General features: G+C 37.7%; 1 protein-coding gene across 2 annotated transcripts in view; it reads left to right on the top strand.

Moving 5' to 3' along the window:
- LOC117141767 (synaptosomal-associated protein 25) overlaps positions 1-20,361 on the top strand; it is a 98,116-nt gene that overhangs the window by 24,353 nt on the left and 53,402 nt on the right. The window contains exon 4 of one of the 2 annotated variants that reach the window (XM_033305398.1): positions 16,946-16,994. In XM_033305398.1, the coding sequence (XP_033161289.1) occupies positions 16,946-16,994 (49 nt within the window). Of the gene's footprint in view, positions 1-8,381; positions 8,431-16,945; positions 16,995-20,361 lie in introns of both variants that reach the window. The other variant, XM_033305397.1, reaches the window with a different exon arrangement.

Raw genomic sequence — 20,361 nt, 5'->3', positions numbered from 1 at the left:
CCAAAATATGTCGACCCTAAACACTGTGTGACCTTAGAAACGCCTATAACACTTAAAACGGCGCTGAACAGTTTTACAATCTATCAACACGTATCTATACCATTTCCACACGAATTCCGAATCACGGGTAAAACGACCCGTCTTCCTTTCAAATTTCACTCTTATTTTGATGGCTTGCTAGGAATAGACTCATTATCCTACTTAAAAACCGAAATAGATTTACACAACCTAAAACTAAAAACCCCAAGTACCACTATACCTATATGCACCCACAGTAACTCAACTTCGAACATATTTACTATCTGTGGACATACGAAAACTATTTTGCCACTACCAGTGGATTCCAAACAGGGCAACAATAAATCGATTATAATAGATGACGAATTCAAAGAGGCCTTCGAATCTTGCAAAACCTTACTTCAGCTCCTGTTCAAAATAACACCAAATACAAACTAAGGAGGGAATTCTGTAAACCCAATTTTAAGAATGACGACGTAGTTAGCATTCTTAGGCAGTCGTTAAAACCGAACAAGACATGTGCGGCATTTGCCCCCCACCACGTTTTCCAAATGATGGAATAAGCCTACCAAACTAACTTCTCAGCTAACAGTACACTTAAACTTATTAGATGTTTGACCCTCCTCCCCGAAATAACTGATAGTACGGAGATCGAAAAATTTATAACCGACTATCACTGTAATAGTAACTATCGAGGGATCGACATAAAACGACAAAAGTTCTTCCCACATATGAAAGAGAGAATAACTAAGTTCATTAAATAATGCGAAACATTTTTAAAATTTAAATACACAAGACAGCCTCAAAAGGTCACCTACCAAATACCCGAACTAGCTTCAAAACTGTTGGACATTCTACATATAGATATTTATACCATTTACAAAAATTATAACCTTACTATTATCGATTATTTTATAAGTTTGCGTCTGCTTACCCTATAGCTAATAAGAATTTTATTAACGTAGTTAAAGCCTTTAAACATTTCATTTCCCAATATAGTATTCCTAAAATCTGATCTATGATCAAGAAGCAGAATTCGGAAGCGATATGTTCAACAAGTTCCGTACTCAATTAAACATTGAACTGCATTGACCCTACGTCCTTTCAACAATCTTCTAGTAACTCTCCCGTTGAACGGCTTCACTCGACATTAACTGAGATTTACAAAATAATACTTGACGCCAGAAAACAACAGAAACTCAGTAGCGAACATGACGAGACAATGTCCGAAGCCTTAATTACATGTGATGACGCTTTTCATTAATAAATATACCCCCTTTGAGCTATTTAACGGACGTACCCATATATTCAACCAAATTCAATAATGAAGACGACAACTTGACGAAATTAAATGAATTTCCCGAGAAGTTGTACGAGACGTAATAAGATTACACCCAGGTTCTCGATTCACGAAGTCAAACACGACAAAGGCCGTACATCGATAACTACTAACACTGATAATAATTCCTCTTCCTCCTAACCTCTTAACATACCATTTCAGGTTTACCCTTGGGCTAACTCACTGTTCATTACTTAAATGATAACACCCCTTTAGCCAGGATAGAATTAGAAAAAGCCTTCCTAATTGAGGTATACAAAATAATTAGCTATGTAATTAACTTACAATGTATGGAACACTTTCATCTGACCATTAATAAATTTGACCCCGACTCCACTTTGAGGGCTCCCAAGCCCAAGTAAAGCTCATATCCCTTACACCATTAAATAAAAACATACGTGGTTTGGCTAACGGATTGGGTAGTCTAGTAAAGGTTGTTACCGGCAATATGGATGCCAACGACGATAAAGAAATACATAAAGACCTAGACAATATAATGAATAAATTCTGAAGTCATTAATGTCTCCAAAGACAAGAAATGTTTAACAATATCCGGTTCGAAAATATCACGGACCATATAAATAATGAGCAAATTTTTTTTGATACCTCTCAAGACAAAATTTACAAACAAATAAACTTGCAAGATACCTTTCCGGAAGAAATACAATATTTAAACAGGATTAATTATAACATATAATTATTCATTAACCACTTAAATGACTTAAATAAACAGAAAGTATAAGCGATAACAAATAGAATTCCCAAGTTCATCCTAAGTGAACAGGAAATAGATAAAATAAAAACAATACTAGAAAAACAAAATATCACAGTCAAAATTGAAAAAAATGTATATAATTTCCTACTAATGAACATTTATACATTAAACAACCTGTTTATACCCTTGCCAGACTAGTTCCATTGCCAATTAATAACACATCTTTTGTAATAACACCTAGCTTATAATATTAATAATAAGAAATATCATATGACCCGAAAATTCACCAAACTGGATGATACATTCTTGTGCGACGAGGACTTTTACACTGACACACCGCAGAATAACAGATGCCTGGAACACCTTTTGAACGGAGAAAATAGTTCCTGCAATGTACGGTAAACCGGGCCCATCAGGGACGTGTTCGAGGCAGAAAGAGGTTACATCTTCGCGTTTAATGTGAACAATCTGGAGGTATCTCTAACAAATGGCTCTGAGTTCTCAATATTGGGGTCAGTCATCATCAGATACATTAACGAAAGGATACAGATTAATGGTATCGATTACGACGGTACGGCTTACACGTTTCCTGAACAGATGGATTTTGGCCTTCCCCCTATACGAGAAGTAACTAGAAATACCACTATTACGGTATTAAGCCTAGGAAAACTTCACCTCGAAGCCCCCCAAACAAAGGATAAAATCCTGGCCGTCCATCACAATACCACACGGCACACCTGGACACTCTCTGCTCGGACTGGTAGCGTCCCTAGCAGTCATCTTATGGTTGCACCGACGAACGAAACACGTTCTCCACCGGCTGCCAATCTACGCGCCACCCATACCTTCGTTATGGCCGTCACTTCGAACTGGATAAGTTCAAAATAACATCATCAAGTTCAACCATCTCGTCTCGTCTCATCTATGCATGATGGCAAGATGTCTCCTTTAAAAAAGGGGATGGGAAGAAACATCAAGAGAGCAGGCACAGCCCTCCACTCAAAGAAGGCAACATCTGATCAGCCTTCAATCAACTCCACAAATCGCTTCCAGCCCCTAAGCAATGAAGAAGATTGGTATCCTCGAGTGACGATGATGAGCCTTGTTCATCGAAAGAAGCCCTTATTCGTGCCTCAAGGAAAACAACACGCAACATCCAGAGGGTTAGTGTTAATCAAGCTGACCCCCCCACCCTGAAGCCCTCACTAAGGTACCCAGAATGATGTTTCCCAATGTGGTGAACATCAGAACTTTTCGCAGCGAACTGGACGCCCTTGTATAAGATTCCTACACCATCTAGGCACTGAATTCAGGAACCTGCGCTGTTCAGTGTAACACCTCGGATACCTATAGGTAGGTGGCTCGGCATTTTATCATCACCAGCTCCCCGAGGACCGACCATACAAAATCGTATTGCGTAACAAACACCATGGAGTTTCATCGGAGGACATCATCGCATGCCTACAGAATGAAGGCTACCGCTTCTGGTCCTATAAACGGATCCCTTGCCCATGGCGCTGGAAGGCCGTCTTTTGCGACCGTTGTCAGATGCAATCAGACTGCTGTTCATCCAATTCATTCGCCTGCCGCTACAGCTCCTAATGTAACTACCAACCTGGGCTCCAAACTGGAACAGCTTTTTTCTAGGCTTGACCGAATGTTCTCGTTAGTGGACACGTTGATGCAACTACTTCTCCAGATCCGCCCTTCGCCCTCTGCATTTAAAAATGGGTCCTCTTAAAATAGCAGCAAGGAATTAAAATGGGGCCTCCTCGAAGACCAATGAGATCATCGCTGTTGTCAGAGACCCACTTCTCGCCCCGGTCCAACTTCAGGGGGCTTTACCCTACAAACTGTCAACCATCCGGATGACAGACAACACGGAGGTGCGGCGATCCTTGTTAGATCAAATATCTCTCATCCCACATATATATACTTTATATAGAAACGATTCCTTCTGCCTGTTACATTCTTTTCAACGAATCTAGTATACCCTTTTACTCTACGAGTAACGGATATGATAAAAAGTGTACGGCGTTATTCAATAAGGGCAGTAAGTTCAATATCATACGGGAAGATTTTTATTGTGATATTGGCAAGCTGAAGCTGGAAAGCTGCAATGTCGTTCTAATTGGATTCGGAAGTAACCGCGACTCCAATATAATAAAACCACTTGGACAGTTTAAACAAAAAATTCTGATTGATGAAGAGGATTATATGTTAGATTTTTCAGTACAATCAATATGAAAAACGCATTTTCCACGTACCAGTTGCTGAATCCAGGAATAAATATACGTCGTTTGTGATACACCGAGGACAATATCAGTTTTTCGAAATACCCTTTGGATTTTCAAATTCGCCAGGCGAGAATATTTTGCCACGTCATTGCAATATTTCGGGATCTGTCACGCAGAGGAATTGCATTCCCCTATGTAGATGATATTATTTTCACCGATTAGACTGAAAAAGACGCTGTACAAAACTTGAAGGAAGTTATTGCCACGTGCAAAGAATATGGCATACAACTCAACTTGAAGAAATGTAATTTTTTTAAGACGCGTGTTCAATTTCTGGGCCACGTTATAGAAAATCGCTTTACTTACTCTCTCCCGAGAAAATCGAAGCTGTATCCAAGGTCAAGACGTTCTTCAAAAAGAACGTTTTTTTGGCCTGACGGGCTATTTCTGAAAGTTTATACCAAATTACGCAGGAATAGCTAGACCTCTAACTGAGTGGACAAGGAAAAGCGCAAAATTTAGATTTGGTTTGGACGAAGAAAATACAGTTAATATTTAAAAAAAGTTACTAACTGAGAACCCTACTATTTTTAATAAGACTTTCGAGACGGAAGTGCATACAGAGGCGTCAATTGATGGGTTCTATTATAGAAGAACGTCGACGATGGTCAACTGCATCCTGTGTATTTTATGTCAAAAAAGACCACAGATGCACAGCGTAAATACAGCAGCTATGTGTTAGAAATATTGACAGTCATCTAAGTTTAGGGTGTTTTTGTTAGGCATTCATTTTAAACTCGTAACAGACTGCGACGCATTTATGCACCAGGGTGGTTCGCTGGATTTTTTTTCTGCAAGAATATAACTATACAGTTGAACACCGATCTGGCGTGAGAATGAAGCATGTCGATGCTCTCAGCCAGTATCCAGTGATGCTTATAAAAGAAGATAGAATAAGTACTGCTTTGAAAGATGCGCCAGCACGCGACGAGAAGATGAGAAAAAGAAGTTCTGAGCGATGCAAATAAGGTATGCGATGACAGCATACGTACAAACTTTTAGTTGACGATGAGCTCGTAATTGTGCCCAACGAAATGCAAAAGCGAATCATAAGCAGTGCCCATGACAGAGGTCATTTACGAGTAAAGGCAAGTATACTGAAGCTCCAGAACGAGAACGTGCAACGTGCGCGGAATACTTGAAGCCATGGCCGATTAACAAGCAGCGATGAAAGCGATGACGATGCAGCATTCGGGTCGAAAGCTAAGTTAGAATGACCGAATGTGGTATTGGTTTTTGGCTGTTTACCCAAATCCCACTAGTATGAAACAGCTGATCAATAGACAACGACAACGACGATAACAAGAAGAGCAACGACTACAGATGATGAAAGTGGGGAATTAGAGAGGTACCGATTTGCAAGAACGACGATCTACGAGGAACTCGACGCTACGAGAGCGAAGTGCTGAACGACGGCGTCTAAAGAATTGCTGCCGGCGCGTGAAAAAAATGAGTTGTGGGAGTCTGCCTCTGTGGCTACGAGAGCGACAAAAATACGGCGACATAGAAGAGGGTGAAGTCCTTACCAGGAGACAACGACGATCAATAATTACAATATCCCATATTATTTGCTTCAAAATACGAATAAACTTAATAATATTATAATAAAACCCTACATTAATTTCAAAATGTACATTTCCATTCATGAATACGAAAAGGAACAAAAACAGTTCAACGCGCACAACACTCTTACAAATTAAAATTTTAATGTAACAATCTTAGCAACAAAAACTAATTCAAATTTAATGTCAGAAACATAAAATAATTATTACGGAAACATGTCTCTTTCATTATAAACCTCATTATAACCATGAACTTCTCTGTAGAGGAGGAACATGCTTTATCCATGAGAATTATACCACTGAGAACAAACCTTAACGGTATCGAACTGTGCCGCAGACAAGTATCACCAAGAACATTTTACCTCTATTGCTGTGGAGCCAAATGTTAAGTTAGATGTCCAACGTACCATATATATTGTATGCGTCAAAATAAGGGGTTAATCTAAAATTTCATAGATTAAAATTTTATAAGCCCCAGAAATTCTGCTGAACCAACATCAAGATGCCAAAAATCACACTCCGTCTTACCGGACCATTTTTCTTTTCTTCTTTGTGCTTCCCGGGCAATTGCACCTCAGAACCAACATGAGAGGAAAAGTATATACAAAAAATTAAATTACTTTTGCAGGATGGAAAATAAGGCCAGCAAAAAACTCATACAAGTCCCAGGTTTGGGTAGTTCCTAAAATACGGTAACCGAACGGAGAAAAGCAGTCGAACTCAAGCGCTTAAATGCCTTCACCATTGCAGACACATACCACATGCCGGAAACTCTTGACATGACATGACGATGTTATAAGACATAGCTCCACGAATCGACCAAAAGGGTTTCGAATATAATTCGAGCAAGTCGTCAAGCCGTCAATTTACTAGGGGGAAAATAGTATACTAAGTGGTCTATTGATGTTTATTGCACAAAAAAAAATGTTCCGTCGGCAACAAAAAATTTCGATTTGGAAAGGGGTAACGTACGTCGACAAAAGTTATCGGGAAGACTGCCATACTGTTGGTAAAACGAAACATGCAGGTATAAATGCTTATAGAATATAATATTAATATTAATATTAATTAATTTAAAGGAACCCAAAAGTGTTGTTAGTAAATAATGTTATCTAATTTAATTTCTTAAATGGTCCAAGTGGAGTAAAAAAGTAATTACGAGCATGAGTAATAAGTTGGCCGCTCGGTTGTCTGGAAAATAGGTTAAACAGCTGTTTACTGTTTAATATCAAAATAGCGAAAACCGAAGCACCTAAAAACAAAATCGAAAGATTTTGCCCAAATCGAAATCGCACAAAATTACGATTACCTGAGCATGCCTGATTGTGGCAGTTTTGGACGGTTTGTGGGCGTTAGAGTGGGCTAAAAAGATGACGCAGATTAGTGGAAGCGTGTTTCAGACGATTGACACGACCACTAAAAAGTCCATAAGCGGACAACACTCTCACTCGTTTTTAAAAAATGTTTTTTTTATTATACCCGTTACTTGTAGAGTAAGAGGGTATACTAGATTCGTTGAAAAGTATGTAACAGGCAGAAGGAATCGAAGGAATCCGACTATATAAAGCGTATATATTCTTGATCAGGATCAATAGGCGAGTCGATCTAACCATGTCCGTCTGTCCTTCTGTCCGAATGAACGTCGAGATCTCAGAAACTATAAAAGCTAGAAGGTGAGATTCGGCATACAGATTCTAGAAATATATACTCAAGTTTGTTGACCCATGTTGCCACGCGCACTCCTACGCCCACAAGCCGTACAAAACTGGCTCGACCACACATTTGAAAAATGTGTTGAAAATTTTTCACATTTTTATTAGTCTTGTAAATTGTTATCGATTTGCCAAAACCACTTTCACGCCCTTAAACCGCCACACCGGTCACGCCAATATCTATCGATATCCCAAAAAATGGTATATCTATGCCGAGATAGTCGGGGAAGGCGACTATAGCACTCTTTCTCTTTTATATTTATATTAGTCTTTTTAAATTTCTATTGATTTGATAAAAAAACAAAGGTGGAAAGCCAATCAATGATAAAAGTATAACATAAGGATTTTTTTATGTAAGGTCATATTGGTTTTTAGGTCACAAAGCACGTCGTCTATTAAAATATTTACTCCATGTGTTTTCGTTTTTATACGTTGTAAAACGGAGTAATAGTTTTGAAATTACTATTCCGAAAATGGCGAACCTTAAGAAAATGTTTAAAATTATAAGGCGATTATATTTTATGTTTACAATTATATAACCCCTTAATGCTGGAATGTCTCTTTAACCGCTTTTGAGTTTGGTGTTCCATGCATATCAACAAAATAAAAATTCATTTACACATATATATCTATTTACCTTGTAAATTATTTTTTTAACATATATAAACAATATTAACACATATATCTCAACTTATACACTTTTAAAACTTATTTACATTTCCATTTGCTGCACATCAGAGCAAGGAGGCAGGGATTCGAACACTTGTAGCCCTTGATGATCAAGGAGGTGAGTCCACAACTAACAGAACAATGTATCACAGTTTATAACATACAACTGCATTATTTCCAATTATTATATATTACTACCTAGGTATGACATTACACGAAACAATCTATTTTACATCTGGTTGCAGCGATAGAACATTCTTCTGTTAAGACCTGATACCGAAATCCAACTATACGCCAAAATGATAGTTGATACAATTAAATTTACAATTTTATCTAATTAAAAAATATAAGGCTCAATTGAAGTAAACACGATGACGGCAAATCTTCGTTAAATTCTCCATTATATGTATTTCCAAATCAAAATGGTATTTGGTGTTCGGTGTCGTGTGTTTGAATTGGGTTTGCAATTTCCCTTGAAAAGCTAGAGCCCCAACGACTAAAGCTCAATTAGTTAAACGGTGATTATTGCGTAGACTCTTTCACCACATGGTTGACCAGCGTTAGAAATATTCCTTTAGGCTATCTCTAACACCAGATTTGAGCTCCGAAGTTTATTACCAAAAGTCTTCTGTTGGTTGGCAGAATTCATGCGAACCGAATTTATTTTGAAGAAAGCTTTTCTTTAGAGCTTATCAATTATATAATTTTAATCTTTGCTGCAGTAATGCATTCCAATTTGAATTTTTGTTTTGAGACGTATCTTGCAGCTTTCTTACGTGTGTGGTGTGCTTGTAAAAATTACATAATGCAGACAATTTGTATACCAATTGTTAAGACAGTCGGTAGAATATTAAGTAGTATATCGCATTCATATGCAAATTGTTCAGACACTCTGAAGTTTACATTAATTTGTCTTCTGAATGTTTTAAGCGAGATTTGACATAATAGAAAGGCCGCTGAGATGCTAGGGTTTTAAAATTTGTTATTAGGAAGAAAATCTTTTACTTTCATCTTAAGATCCAAAAAACCAATAGTTCGGTAATAATCAATTCTCTTTTTCGTACTACTTGAACTGTTACATGTAAAATTGGGAAACAGAAAAAATGTGCTGGAGTTAGTTGTTTGCACTCGAAATCTTGCACCGACTTCATTAATGCCTATCCATGTTTATATGTATTATATACAATTTTGCGTGAGAAACAAGCACAACCAACGTCGTGAGTCGAGTGCCTATATGATATCTGAAGGACAAGACGTAATTGATTTCTTCTGAAGTCGATCACGGTCACATATTATCTTCAACTGTTTCAATGGCAGCTAAATTAAGCTCCTACGCGATATAGTAGTTCCAGGTGACCTAATTTGACTAATATACTACCTGCTAAAAAAGTTGTTGCCGAACCTTAAAGCAGATTTCTTTAAAAGGGGCCACGCCCATAAAATGTTCACACTTTTTAAATTTGTTTACTGGTTTTTTTCTTGACAGTTGATGACAAACAATTTTTGAATACTCTCGTTTTCACTCCTAGTATCCGGGTAACGGGTATCTGATAGTCGTGGAACTCGACTATAGCGTTCGATCAAAGACACTAGATTAACAAGATGCGTAACGCCATTAGAGGTGGCTCCAGGCTCTCTCGAGTTTTTGTTCGAGAGAGAAAGAGCGTACTATTATTTTTTATGAATTTTATTATTATTAGGAAATATTATTTTTATTATATATTAATAAAATTATTATTTTTTTATGAAATTAAAAAATAATTATTATTTTTATGAAATATTTATTTTTCAATGTAATGTCTTCTTTTTGGACAATTTATGTTTCAAATTACAGTAGTTATAATAATTTCCTTTGTATTTGCTTTATAATATTTATATTTATTAAGTCATTTGACTTAATATGATGTATGTAAATGAACCATTTTTATTATTTAAAATGCGCATTATATTCAGCTTTCAGTTAAATTTTTTTTTTGTCTATTCCAATTTGATATTTTTAAAAAGCGCGCACTTTTGGGTGGGAAGAAAAAGGTCTAATAAATATAGGACCCCATAACATTTGTAATGGCCTCTGGTGTTCCCTGGGTACCGATTATTACATATATTACACATAATTAATTAACATAACATAATATAAAAAAAATAAAAATAAAATATAAATATAAATATGTAAACGGTATCTATTCGAGCGGCGATTTTAACAAACGAATTTAAAAAACTTTAAAATTATAATAGTCAGGGCGTGAATTTTTAATTATTATTTTATATCATCATATTGCTACGAAATTGGCCACAACTCCAAATATATAAATTCGTTTCTTCGATCAGAATTGATTTCGGCCCGAAAATCGTCTTCTAGCACAACACGCACACATATACGCGTTCTCGTTTCTTGTTTTTACTCACACAAGCAAGCAAATTCTATATTTAGATTTCTTACGCTCTCAGCGTAAGCGAGCAAATTTGGCCTTCACCAAAAAAGTGGCTGCATAGTTCCAAACGAATGTATGGCCGTTACGCATCTTGTTATTCTAGTGTCTTTGGTAACAAGCTATAATAGTTTCGTTGAAAAGCAACACGCAGAAGGAAACGATTCCGACTATATAAAGTATATATATTCTTGATCAGGATCAAAAGCCAAGTCGATCTGGCCATGTCGGTCTGTACGTATGAACGTCTCGATCTCAAGAACTATTAAGCTGGAATCTTAAAATTAAGCATACAGTTTCTAGATACATAAGCGCAGCGAACGTTTGTTGACCCATGTTGTCACGCCCGCTCTTACGCCCACATACCGCCCGAAAGTGCCACGACCAAACTTTTTAAATTTTTTTGGTGGCCACGCCCCAAAACGGTCACGCCTACTTATTAAACAAATTTTATATATCATTCGATATCCCAGAAAAATGATGAAATTTCGCGATTGCATTTCCACTATATTAAATTAAATTAAATTATTCTAGTATCTTTGTTTGCGGTGTGCCTCACGTAGGCAAACTCCTCGAATACCAATATCTGTCAATCGACAATGGGAATGTATTTGGCGCGCGTGTATGTGTGCCGAGACCAGGGACAAGGATAGGAAAGGAAGAATCCGGTCCTGTGTGTGAAAATTTTATTGATATTTTTGTATCTTATGCGGAGGAAACCCACCACCAAAAGCTAATATATTTATTCTAGTGTTTTTGCCAGAAAGGTATAATAGGCAGAAGGAAGCGTTTCCGACTATGTAGAGTATATATATTCTTGATCAGGATCAAAGCCCGTATGAAAGTCCGTATGAACGTCGAGATCTTAGAAACTATAAAAGCTAGAAGGTTGAGATTCAGCACACAGATTAAATAATTTTATTAGTCGTTTAAATTTCTATCGATTTTAAAAAAAAATTTTGCCACTCCCACTCTAACGCCCTAAAGCCTCCAAACCTGTCACGTCCACATTTTTTAACAACTTTTAAATTATTTCCCAATTTATCCCCCAATATCCCAGAAAAATTTTGGGTTCGCATTCACACTAGCAGAGTAAGGGTATCTAATAGTCGTGGAACTCGACTATAGCATTTTCTGTTGTTAAATGTTTTCTCATTTTATTTACCGATAACTATCGATATCACAGAAAAAATATATATGCGATCACATTTCCACTGCTGAACTGGAATACTTCATTTACATAAATAGGGAGATTAACCGTGACCAGAGCCTTATATATCGTTCTTAGAACTCCAAACCGAAGGGATAATTATATTGGTTCGCAGCATACATTGTTGAAATGTATGTATGTAATATGTTGATGTAAACGTTACCGACCATATAATTATTACATTCATGATCATGAACTCCTTAATCAAAAAAGTGAAGTTGTTTTTCATGAGTCATTTACACATGCAAAGAAATGGAAATGCTATTTCCGTTGCTGTTATTAGTGATAATAAATAAAAAAAATCTATAATTTAAATATATTTATTTTTTTGTAAATTTTATTAATTGGAATTAAACAAGTTTACTGCTACCTATGTGGAGGCTTGACCAGGTTTTACATAAAATTTTACAGCATAGGCATACCAATATATAAATTACTTATACATTACTTTATAAATTAAGTTATTCTAACAATATTTAATTGATTTCTTTTCCATGAACAAATAATTATAATAATCTCGATGGGAGATCATGTGGGTGGAATCTTTTTAGCCTTCTTTTTTTACGATCATAGTCGTATGCCTTTGAAACCTTAGTCCTCTGTCCAAAATCACCCCGAGGTATTTGTAGAAGGTCTCGTGTCGAAGTGTGGAGCCGAGCATGGAAATTCCAGAGCAGTTCAAAGGACTTTTTGTGAATGTGACGCAAGCACATTTGCTGCAATTAATGCCGATATTCCATTCCGTTGCCCACTTCTCGAACGCCGCACATATACCTGTAGGCCCCTGGTTGCATCACTTATGCTTGTACTCTTGACCATTACCGCGGTGTCATCCGCGTAGGTTGCAATAAGAACGTTTTCGTTTTCAACTGTACAGCACCAGGAATCCGGCATATCAGAAGTATACAGCGAATAAAGAGTCGGGCCTAAAACACTGCCTTGGGGTACGCCTGCAAAGATTGAACGCGTAGACGATTTGTCGCCATCGACAACCACACTGAACTGTCTGTTCGATAGAAAGCTTTTGATAAGAAGAAATAGCTGTGGCGTCAAAATGGTCTTAAGCTTACTTAGAAGATCATCATGCCAAACTCTATCAAAGGCTTGTTGTATATCCATGAATACAGCTGTTGTATACATCTTGTCCTCCATTGCCTCCAAAGCAAAGTTTCCCATTCGGTGTAGCTGTTCTGGAGTGCCATGACTTTTCCGGAAACCGAACTGCCAATTTGGAATAGCTTGGCTCACGCTTGGAAGTTTGAGGATGCGTTCTAATATTACCCTTTCCAAAATTTTCCCTAGCGTGGGTAGAAGACTAATGGGCCTTTATCCATTTATTTCAGTGGGTTGCTTTCCAGGCTTCGGAATCATCGTTATGATTGCTGATTTCCATTTGCTTGGAAAGTGTCCCAGCCTTAGAGCGCTATTGAACAATAGGACTAAGAAAAGTACAGCTTTGATGGGAAGGAGTTTGAGCGTCCTGTTATCTAGGAGGTCCTCACCAGGCGATTTTTTAGGTTTGAGCTTTTTGATTTGCGTTACTACCTCTTCCAAAGTAACAGGGTTTGTGGGAAGGGCCATTTGAAAAGGTTGGTCCAAGAGTGTTTGCACCCTGTCACGGTGTTCTGCCGGAGTAAGATTCAGTGGCTTAAATCTATCGTCTAAGCTGCTTGCAAAGATATCGGCCTTCTCCTGACTGGAGCCGCATCAACCACCAGCCGGATTTCTGATGGGAGCCTTTGGAATAACTTGTCTTTTAAAGTTATTCGTGAGTTTCCACAGTCGATGCATCAGCACTTGCATTTTCCAGCATTTGGTCAAAGTGGTCTTGTTTGTTTTTCACCAGAACTTTGTTAAGACGATTTGATAACCTTTTGTAAATGTTGTGGTCGCGTGCGTCTCCTGTTCTGGAAAATTCTCATCTAGCTCTTCGTTTGAGATGTATGAGAACTGAAGCGTTTTCTGGAAGTACACTGCGTCTACTCTGGGTAGGAGAATTTCTGCTTCCTGGTGTAGCAAGTGTCGCAGCCACGTGAATTTTGTCCATGAACATGACTATAGCATCTTCGATGTCTTCTGGATAACTTATGTCCATGTTTAGGGTAATGCTTTTGTCTAGGACCTTCCTAAATGTTTCGACAGAGGAGCCGGGAGTTAGTAAGGATTTCTTTCTGGACTTATATTGGGGAGTGTGGCTTAATGTTGCTACTATAGGTAGGTGATCAGAAGATAGATCGTATTTTTTTTCAATTGAAAGTTTATTTATTGGCACCCCATTTACGATAAAAAAGTCCAAAGCTGTTGGCGTCAGTCTTGTGTTAGATGAGTAAAAGGTAGGTTCACCTGTAGCTAGAACTTCGCTAGAACTAGTTATGATGGCCTCTTGTAGTCGTTTTCCTCGACTGCATGCCCTTAGGTTGCCCCACCATTGGTGCTTAGCATTGTAATCCCCTCCTGCTATACACTTGGGGCCCAATGTGATCAGTAGCTGATCAAAGTCGTTTTTAGTCCAACGCTTATTTGGAGGAAGATACAGAGAAGCTATTTTGATAATACCACCACTCGTTGGTACATCGAGACTTGTGACTTGTAAATCAGTGCGCATTGTTGATTTATTTTGACTATGGCGAATATTGGCTTTGATGAAGATTGCAGAACCGTCTTTTGCGGTGTTACTTGGATGATTGGCATAATATTGTTCATATCCAAGAGTGTGTACTTTTAGTCCAGGGCGCATATAAGTTTCAGTAATTAGCATGATGTCTATAGAGTGGGCAATAAGAAAAAGTCGAAGTTCTTCATTCTTCTGTACTAATCCTCTTGCGTTCCATAATCCGATTTTTAAGTTTAAGACTATAATTTTTTAGAAATCAGAACGTGAACTAGATCACGAAAAGCTTTGTTGGACTCAATTGTTTCCATGGCTAATTTAAAAAGAGTTTGTGCGATAATGGCTTCTTCGTCGTCATTTCCATCAGCCAAGATTTTATTCCAGCCAGTCTTCCTTGGGGAGTAGATGTTCAGTACAACGAAGCCTTTGTCTGTAAAGCTTCGCTCTATTTCTTCTCTTGGGACAGTTGAGTGTATATTTTTCACCACTAGCCTATATGTTTTTTCCTCACGCAGTTGATGATGCCAAAACTGGCAATTCAGGGCAGTCAAGTTACGAACCACACTTCTGAATGACGTTGCAACGTCTGGTGAAGTAGTATAACCTGTGGACATAACTGAAGCAGTTCTTGTCGAAACAGTACTTGTCCGAGCAGTACCTGTCGAAGCTCCCACAGTGTACGTTGTTGTTGTTGAACAAGCAAGAGAAGTGGTAACTGTATTAGTTACTGTTGAAGCAGAGCTGGTTTTACCAAGACTTCTTTGTGAAAGGCCAAAAGAATCGTATTGCCTTGAGGCTATCATGGCTCGTATCTCTGCTTGAGTATTTCCAGCGATTTTCTTCATCTTCTCGAATCGGTTCAGCTCTTCCGAGACCGGTGGACTAGAAGGTGTGTTTTTATCCATTTAATAAATTACTAAATTTTTAACTCGGAAAAAATAGAAATCATATCATATACCATATCTTATATCTTTATCGCTCTACCATTATATGTAAAAGACGGGACTAGCATATAGTTAATTGAAGCGGTAAACCTTATTTTTTTATATTACGGGTGTTCATCAGGGTATTATACCCTTTGGACTTAAATTTGGTCAATCGTTATTTTTTTTTATTAAAACTTTAGGTATAACTTACTGATTACATTTGACTGACATGATTGTATTGTTGTATTTCTTTCTCCTTTTCTTTGATGATATTCTCAGTCACTTCACTTTGATAAGTTTGCCTTTAATTTTTTAGTTTTTTTAAAGGTCCATTCCTTCTTTATTACTACCTCGGCAATAAAAAATGTGCATCCTTAACAATTTACCACCAAACAAAGCAATGAGTCGGTGGGGCTTGTTCTAATACCAACTGAAACTAAGCCATGTACTATTTCATTATACAATATGAAAATTTTCAGTTTTAATATAAGAAGTTATACCATATCATTTTAAAATAAAGTATAAGTACTTTATTAACAATTATAAGCTTCTAGTAGTTAATTAGTATAAAGGAATTAAAATAAAAATAGCCTAACGCAAATGACCTTAACTCACATTAAGCCATGATTCTCAATTTCGGCTTTATTTTTGTGAGTACGCATGTACATTTTATTTATTTTAATATTATTTAAAATGGCACCGTTGTTTATATCCGTTACTCGAAGAATATAACGGTACACTGTAATTTTTGAAAAGTATGTAACATGTAGGAGGAAGCGCTTCCCACTTGCCAATAGCCGAGTCGATCTGGTAACGTCCGCCGCGCATACGGTTTTGGAATACGTTTTGGTAAATTTTCATTTTGTTTTTAGTCTTGTACATTTTATTTTGCCTCGCCCACTCTAACGCACACAAGCCGCCCAAAACCATACTTTTGAAAAATGATTTGTTATTTTGATTAGCCTTGTAAATTTTTAAAGATTTGCAACTTTAACGCTCAGAAATCGCCCACATTTTTGAGAATTTTTTTTTTTCATTTTATTCGTGTTGCCCAATTCAATGTGTGTGCAAGAAATTTATTTACCACGCCCACGTTAACGTCCAAAACTGCCAAGTAACACTTCTGAAAAGTGTTTTGAATTTTGTTCATTTAAGTTTTTGTCTTTACAATTTCTATCAATATGCTAGCAATTTTTTTGACACTAACTATATTGATATGCTAATAATATTGTTCCCGCTTGCAAACTGCCCAAAACTCTCAGAGTTTTTTAATTTTATTATTTTGTTGTCAACTTGTCAAATATGTCTACAAGAATGTTGAATTTTCTCGTGTGCGCTCGCACTGGATGAGTAACGGGTATTTCATAGTCGGGAAACTCGACTATAGAATTCTCTCATGTTTTTATTTTATGTTTGAAATTCTAATGATTTCAAAATGCAAATGTATTTCTATTTAGAGCGCGGAAGTTGGAATGCGAAGTATTGTTATGTTGGATGAGCAAGGAGGTAAGATAATCTTGGATATGAAGATTTGCATTTGTAATGCTATAAACAATAATTGAATTTTTGACACAGAATCAGTTTTACATATATACTATGATCGTTTATAGATTATATGTACATACATACATTGCGGCCTTTGAGTTATCTTTCAGTAAATTGAACTTGATCAGCATGGGATAATAAAATATTGTAACGCTTTTTCGGCGTAGGAAGTACCTGCGCTAAGGAAAGCCGAGCCTACCCTAACCCTCGCCAGAACTTGAATCGGCCACACGGTCGTTTTCGGGTTATATCTCAACTTTATTGTAGGCAACGAAAAGAGCGAAGAGAAAGAGAAAGAAAACATTTACAAGAGAGTCTTATTATTCCGTCACTTATTTCCACCGGGCTAGTATTGAAAGTCCACCTGGAAGGGTGGCGCTAGGCTGGGCGGTTTTCGTTAGAGTACAGAAAAACCCCTTCTCCCACTGCGAATTCTACCGGGTAGAATCGCAGGTCACAGCGAAACTTGTTTATTACCAGCCGGAGCGATTCCGCAGTTGCTCCACGTAAGCCGGGTAGCTTTCCGGGCCTGGGGTTGGTCGACAGTACAACAACTCGCTGGGAGACGGAATTCTCGTCCTAGTAAGTAGTCCAGTTGGGTCGGCATATACCTGTCAACCATTCCGTCCGATTGAGGCAGTAGTCTTTTATACGTTCAACAGACGAAGACAGGCTTGAAATCCCTCTGAATCATAGTTGCGACCTTGTTCCGCGTGGAGGAGGAAAGGAACGCACGCTATGGCGCAATATAGCGGTTCCCGAGCACAGAAGTAGGCAAAGGCAATAGGCAATATCGGCTGGTTGGACTTTTAAGAACATGACCTTCTGAGTGGCCTTCTGGGTGGCGAGGAAGGGGTTCGGTGCTGGATGTCCGCGTCGTACTGCTGGAATCGGTCCATCCATCAAGCTGATTGTCCTCCCAGCTCTCGAAAGTTAGACAGCCATCGGAGGCACCAGTGATCAGTGCGTATTGTGAATTTTCGACAAATTGGGTAATGGTTAGTGGGTAGGACCACAGCTAGCAGTTCTCGCCGAGTGACACAGTAGTTGCGTTTCGCCGCACTAAACGATTTGCTGTAATTATACATGCTTTTGGTCGAGAAGATGTTGACTCAGCACTGCGCCTGCACCATGGTTGCATAACCCCTCCGGGGCGGGAATGTTAGAACAGGTGGTGACGTGGTTTTGACTTTTAGCGTTTCGAAGGTATCGTGAACCGTTGGTGACCATGCGAAGGCTCGTTTAGCTTCTGAACCAAGTGATCCAGATGGCCTTGATGTCGTCTAGGTAAACCAGTGTGGATTCCAAGCTGCACCGGAGAAGAGAACATACATTAGGCACTCAAAGGTAGCTGGAACGTTGGGTAGGACGAGAGGCATCACGTTAAATTCACATATGCGCAGATATGGAAATACTTCCGGATGACAAAAAATATCATGTCATTGCAAACTACCCAGTGACCCATGATGCGGACAGAGCTAGACGCTTCGTTGCATTTTGCAACTATCATAGAAGTTTTATCAAACATTTTGCCGTCTATTCCTGGCACATAACAAGATTATGTAAAGAAAATGTCCCTTTCGAATGGACAGTTATATGCCAAAACACAATCTTAAACTTAAAAACAAAACTAATAGAACCAACATTATTACAATATGCTGATTTTACCAAAGAAGTTAGTATAACGACAGATGCAAGCAAACAAGCGTGTGGAGCAGTATTAACTCAAAACCATTGCATACTCCAACTTCACATTCATAAAAGGTGAAAGTAATAAGAGCCCCACAGAAGAATTCACAGCAATTCATTGGGGAATATCACATTTTCGACTATATAATTATCGAAAACAGTTCACAATTAAAACAGACCACTGAGCCTTAACGTATTTATTTTCAATGGTAAATCCAAGTTCAAGGCTTACCCGTATGCGGTTAGAATTAGAAGAATACGACTTTATCAAAAGGGCAAGACAATTTTGTGGCAGATGCCCTATCTAGGATAAACATATCCGAACTGAACTTTCCTTAAACGTGGAATACAAGTTACAGCAAGAACTGATGTTAGCGATCTGTGTACCAATGGAGAACTAGATTAAGGTCAGTTCTTCCAAAAGAATCAAAAAGAAGCCAGTATACTCAGGATCAGCCAACTCAAGTTGGCACCGAGCGAAAAGACACTTGAAGTAATTTCAATTGATTCCTTTAAAGAACTGGGCAATAAAATATTGAATACATTAAGAGTAGCGATACTCAAGCCTGTGACCATTATAGAAAATATGAAAGATCAAGTATAGATACTGTTAACACCCCGCGACGACGACAAGGTCATACAGGAATTGTAAAGACCTTAAACAGAGTTAAAAGACATAACTATTGGAGTAATATGACTCGTTCGTTAAAAGAATACGTACGTAAATTCGACAAATGCCAAAAATCTAAATCGAGAATTTATACATATATATATGTATATAACCAATCAAAGATTTCGATAGAGTGATAGTGAACACAATTGCTCCGTTATCAGAAAATGGCAACAATTACGTTGGAACTTTAATATGTGATCTTACAAAATATTTTGTGACCAATTGCAAATATAAACGCAACTATGGCAAAAGCTTTATTTGAATCTTTTATTCTGAAGTACGGTCCAATAAGGACGTTCATTACACCCATGTAAACATAATATAAAAATTCTATTTTAAATAAAATATTTTTTCTAAATTTTTGAAGATAGACAATATAACTTCTACATCACAACGCTACTAGATCGCGGGAACAGTAAAAAGAAGCCATAAAACCTTTAACGAATACATCAGTTCCGAAGGACTACCTGAGGAAAAGTTCTATTAGAATACCACAAGGTTTGGTTTGGTTTAAATAACTTTATTGTTTCGTTATTAAATAATATTTGGTTGTACATGTTGTGGTTGCTTGCTGGTCCCAAGTAGCCTCCGTCGATCATGCGTCGGCCCCATGTGCCTTCATATTGCAGCGACGATTCCACTGACTCCGGCTCTCCGTATTGCAGAAGTGCAACTTTGTTGTACAAAGTTTCTGGCTACGTTGCTGAAGGGTCGATCGATAGACTAGGTCTGGATGGTGACCCAAAACAGATTGGAACGTTTAGCTTCCATATTTCGTTTACTGTTTTAACACGAGACGATCTACGGCACGTATTTATTGAAACAGGCCATAAGTCAGATCCCTCTTAAATAGGACCATTTGAGGTCATAGAAGTTATAGGAAATGATAATATAATAATAAAGAATGATAAGAACAAGAAACAAAAAGTTCATAAGGATAGACTAAAGAAATTTTTCACATTAAAT

This window comes from Drosophila mauritiana, chromosome 3L (assembly GCF_004382145.1).
Source record: "Drosophila mauritiana strain mau12 chromosome 3L, ASM438214v1, whole genome shotgun sequence".
NCBI classification, from domain to species: Eukaryota; Metazoa; Arthropoda; class Insecta; order Diptera; family Drosophilidae; genus Drosophila; species Drosophila mauritiana.
The sequence above is the reverse complement of the archived record's forward strand: the minus strand, read 5'-3'. Positions and strand labels throughout refer to the sequence as shown.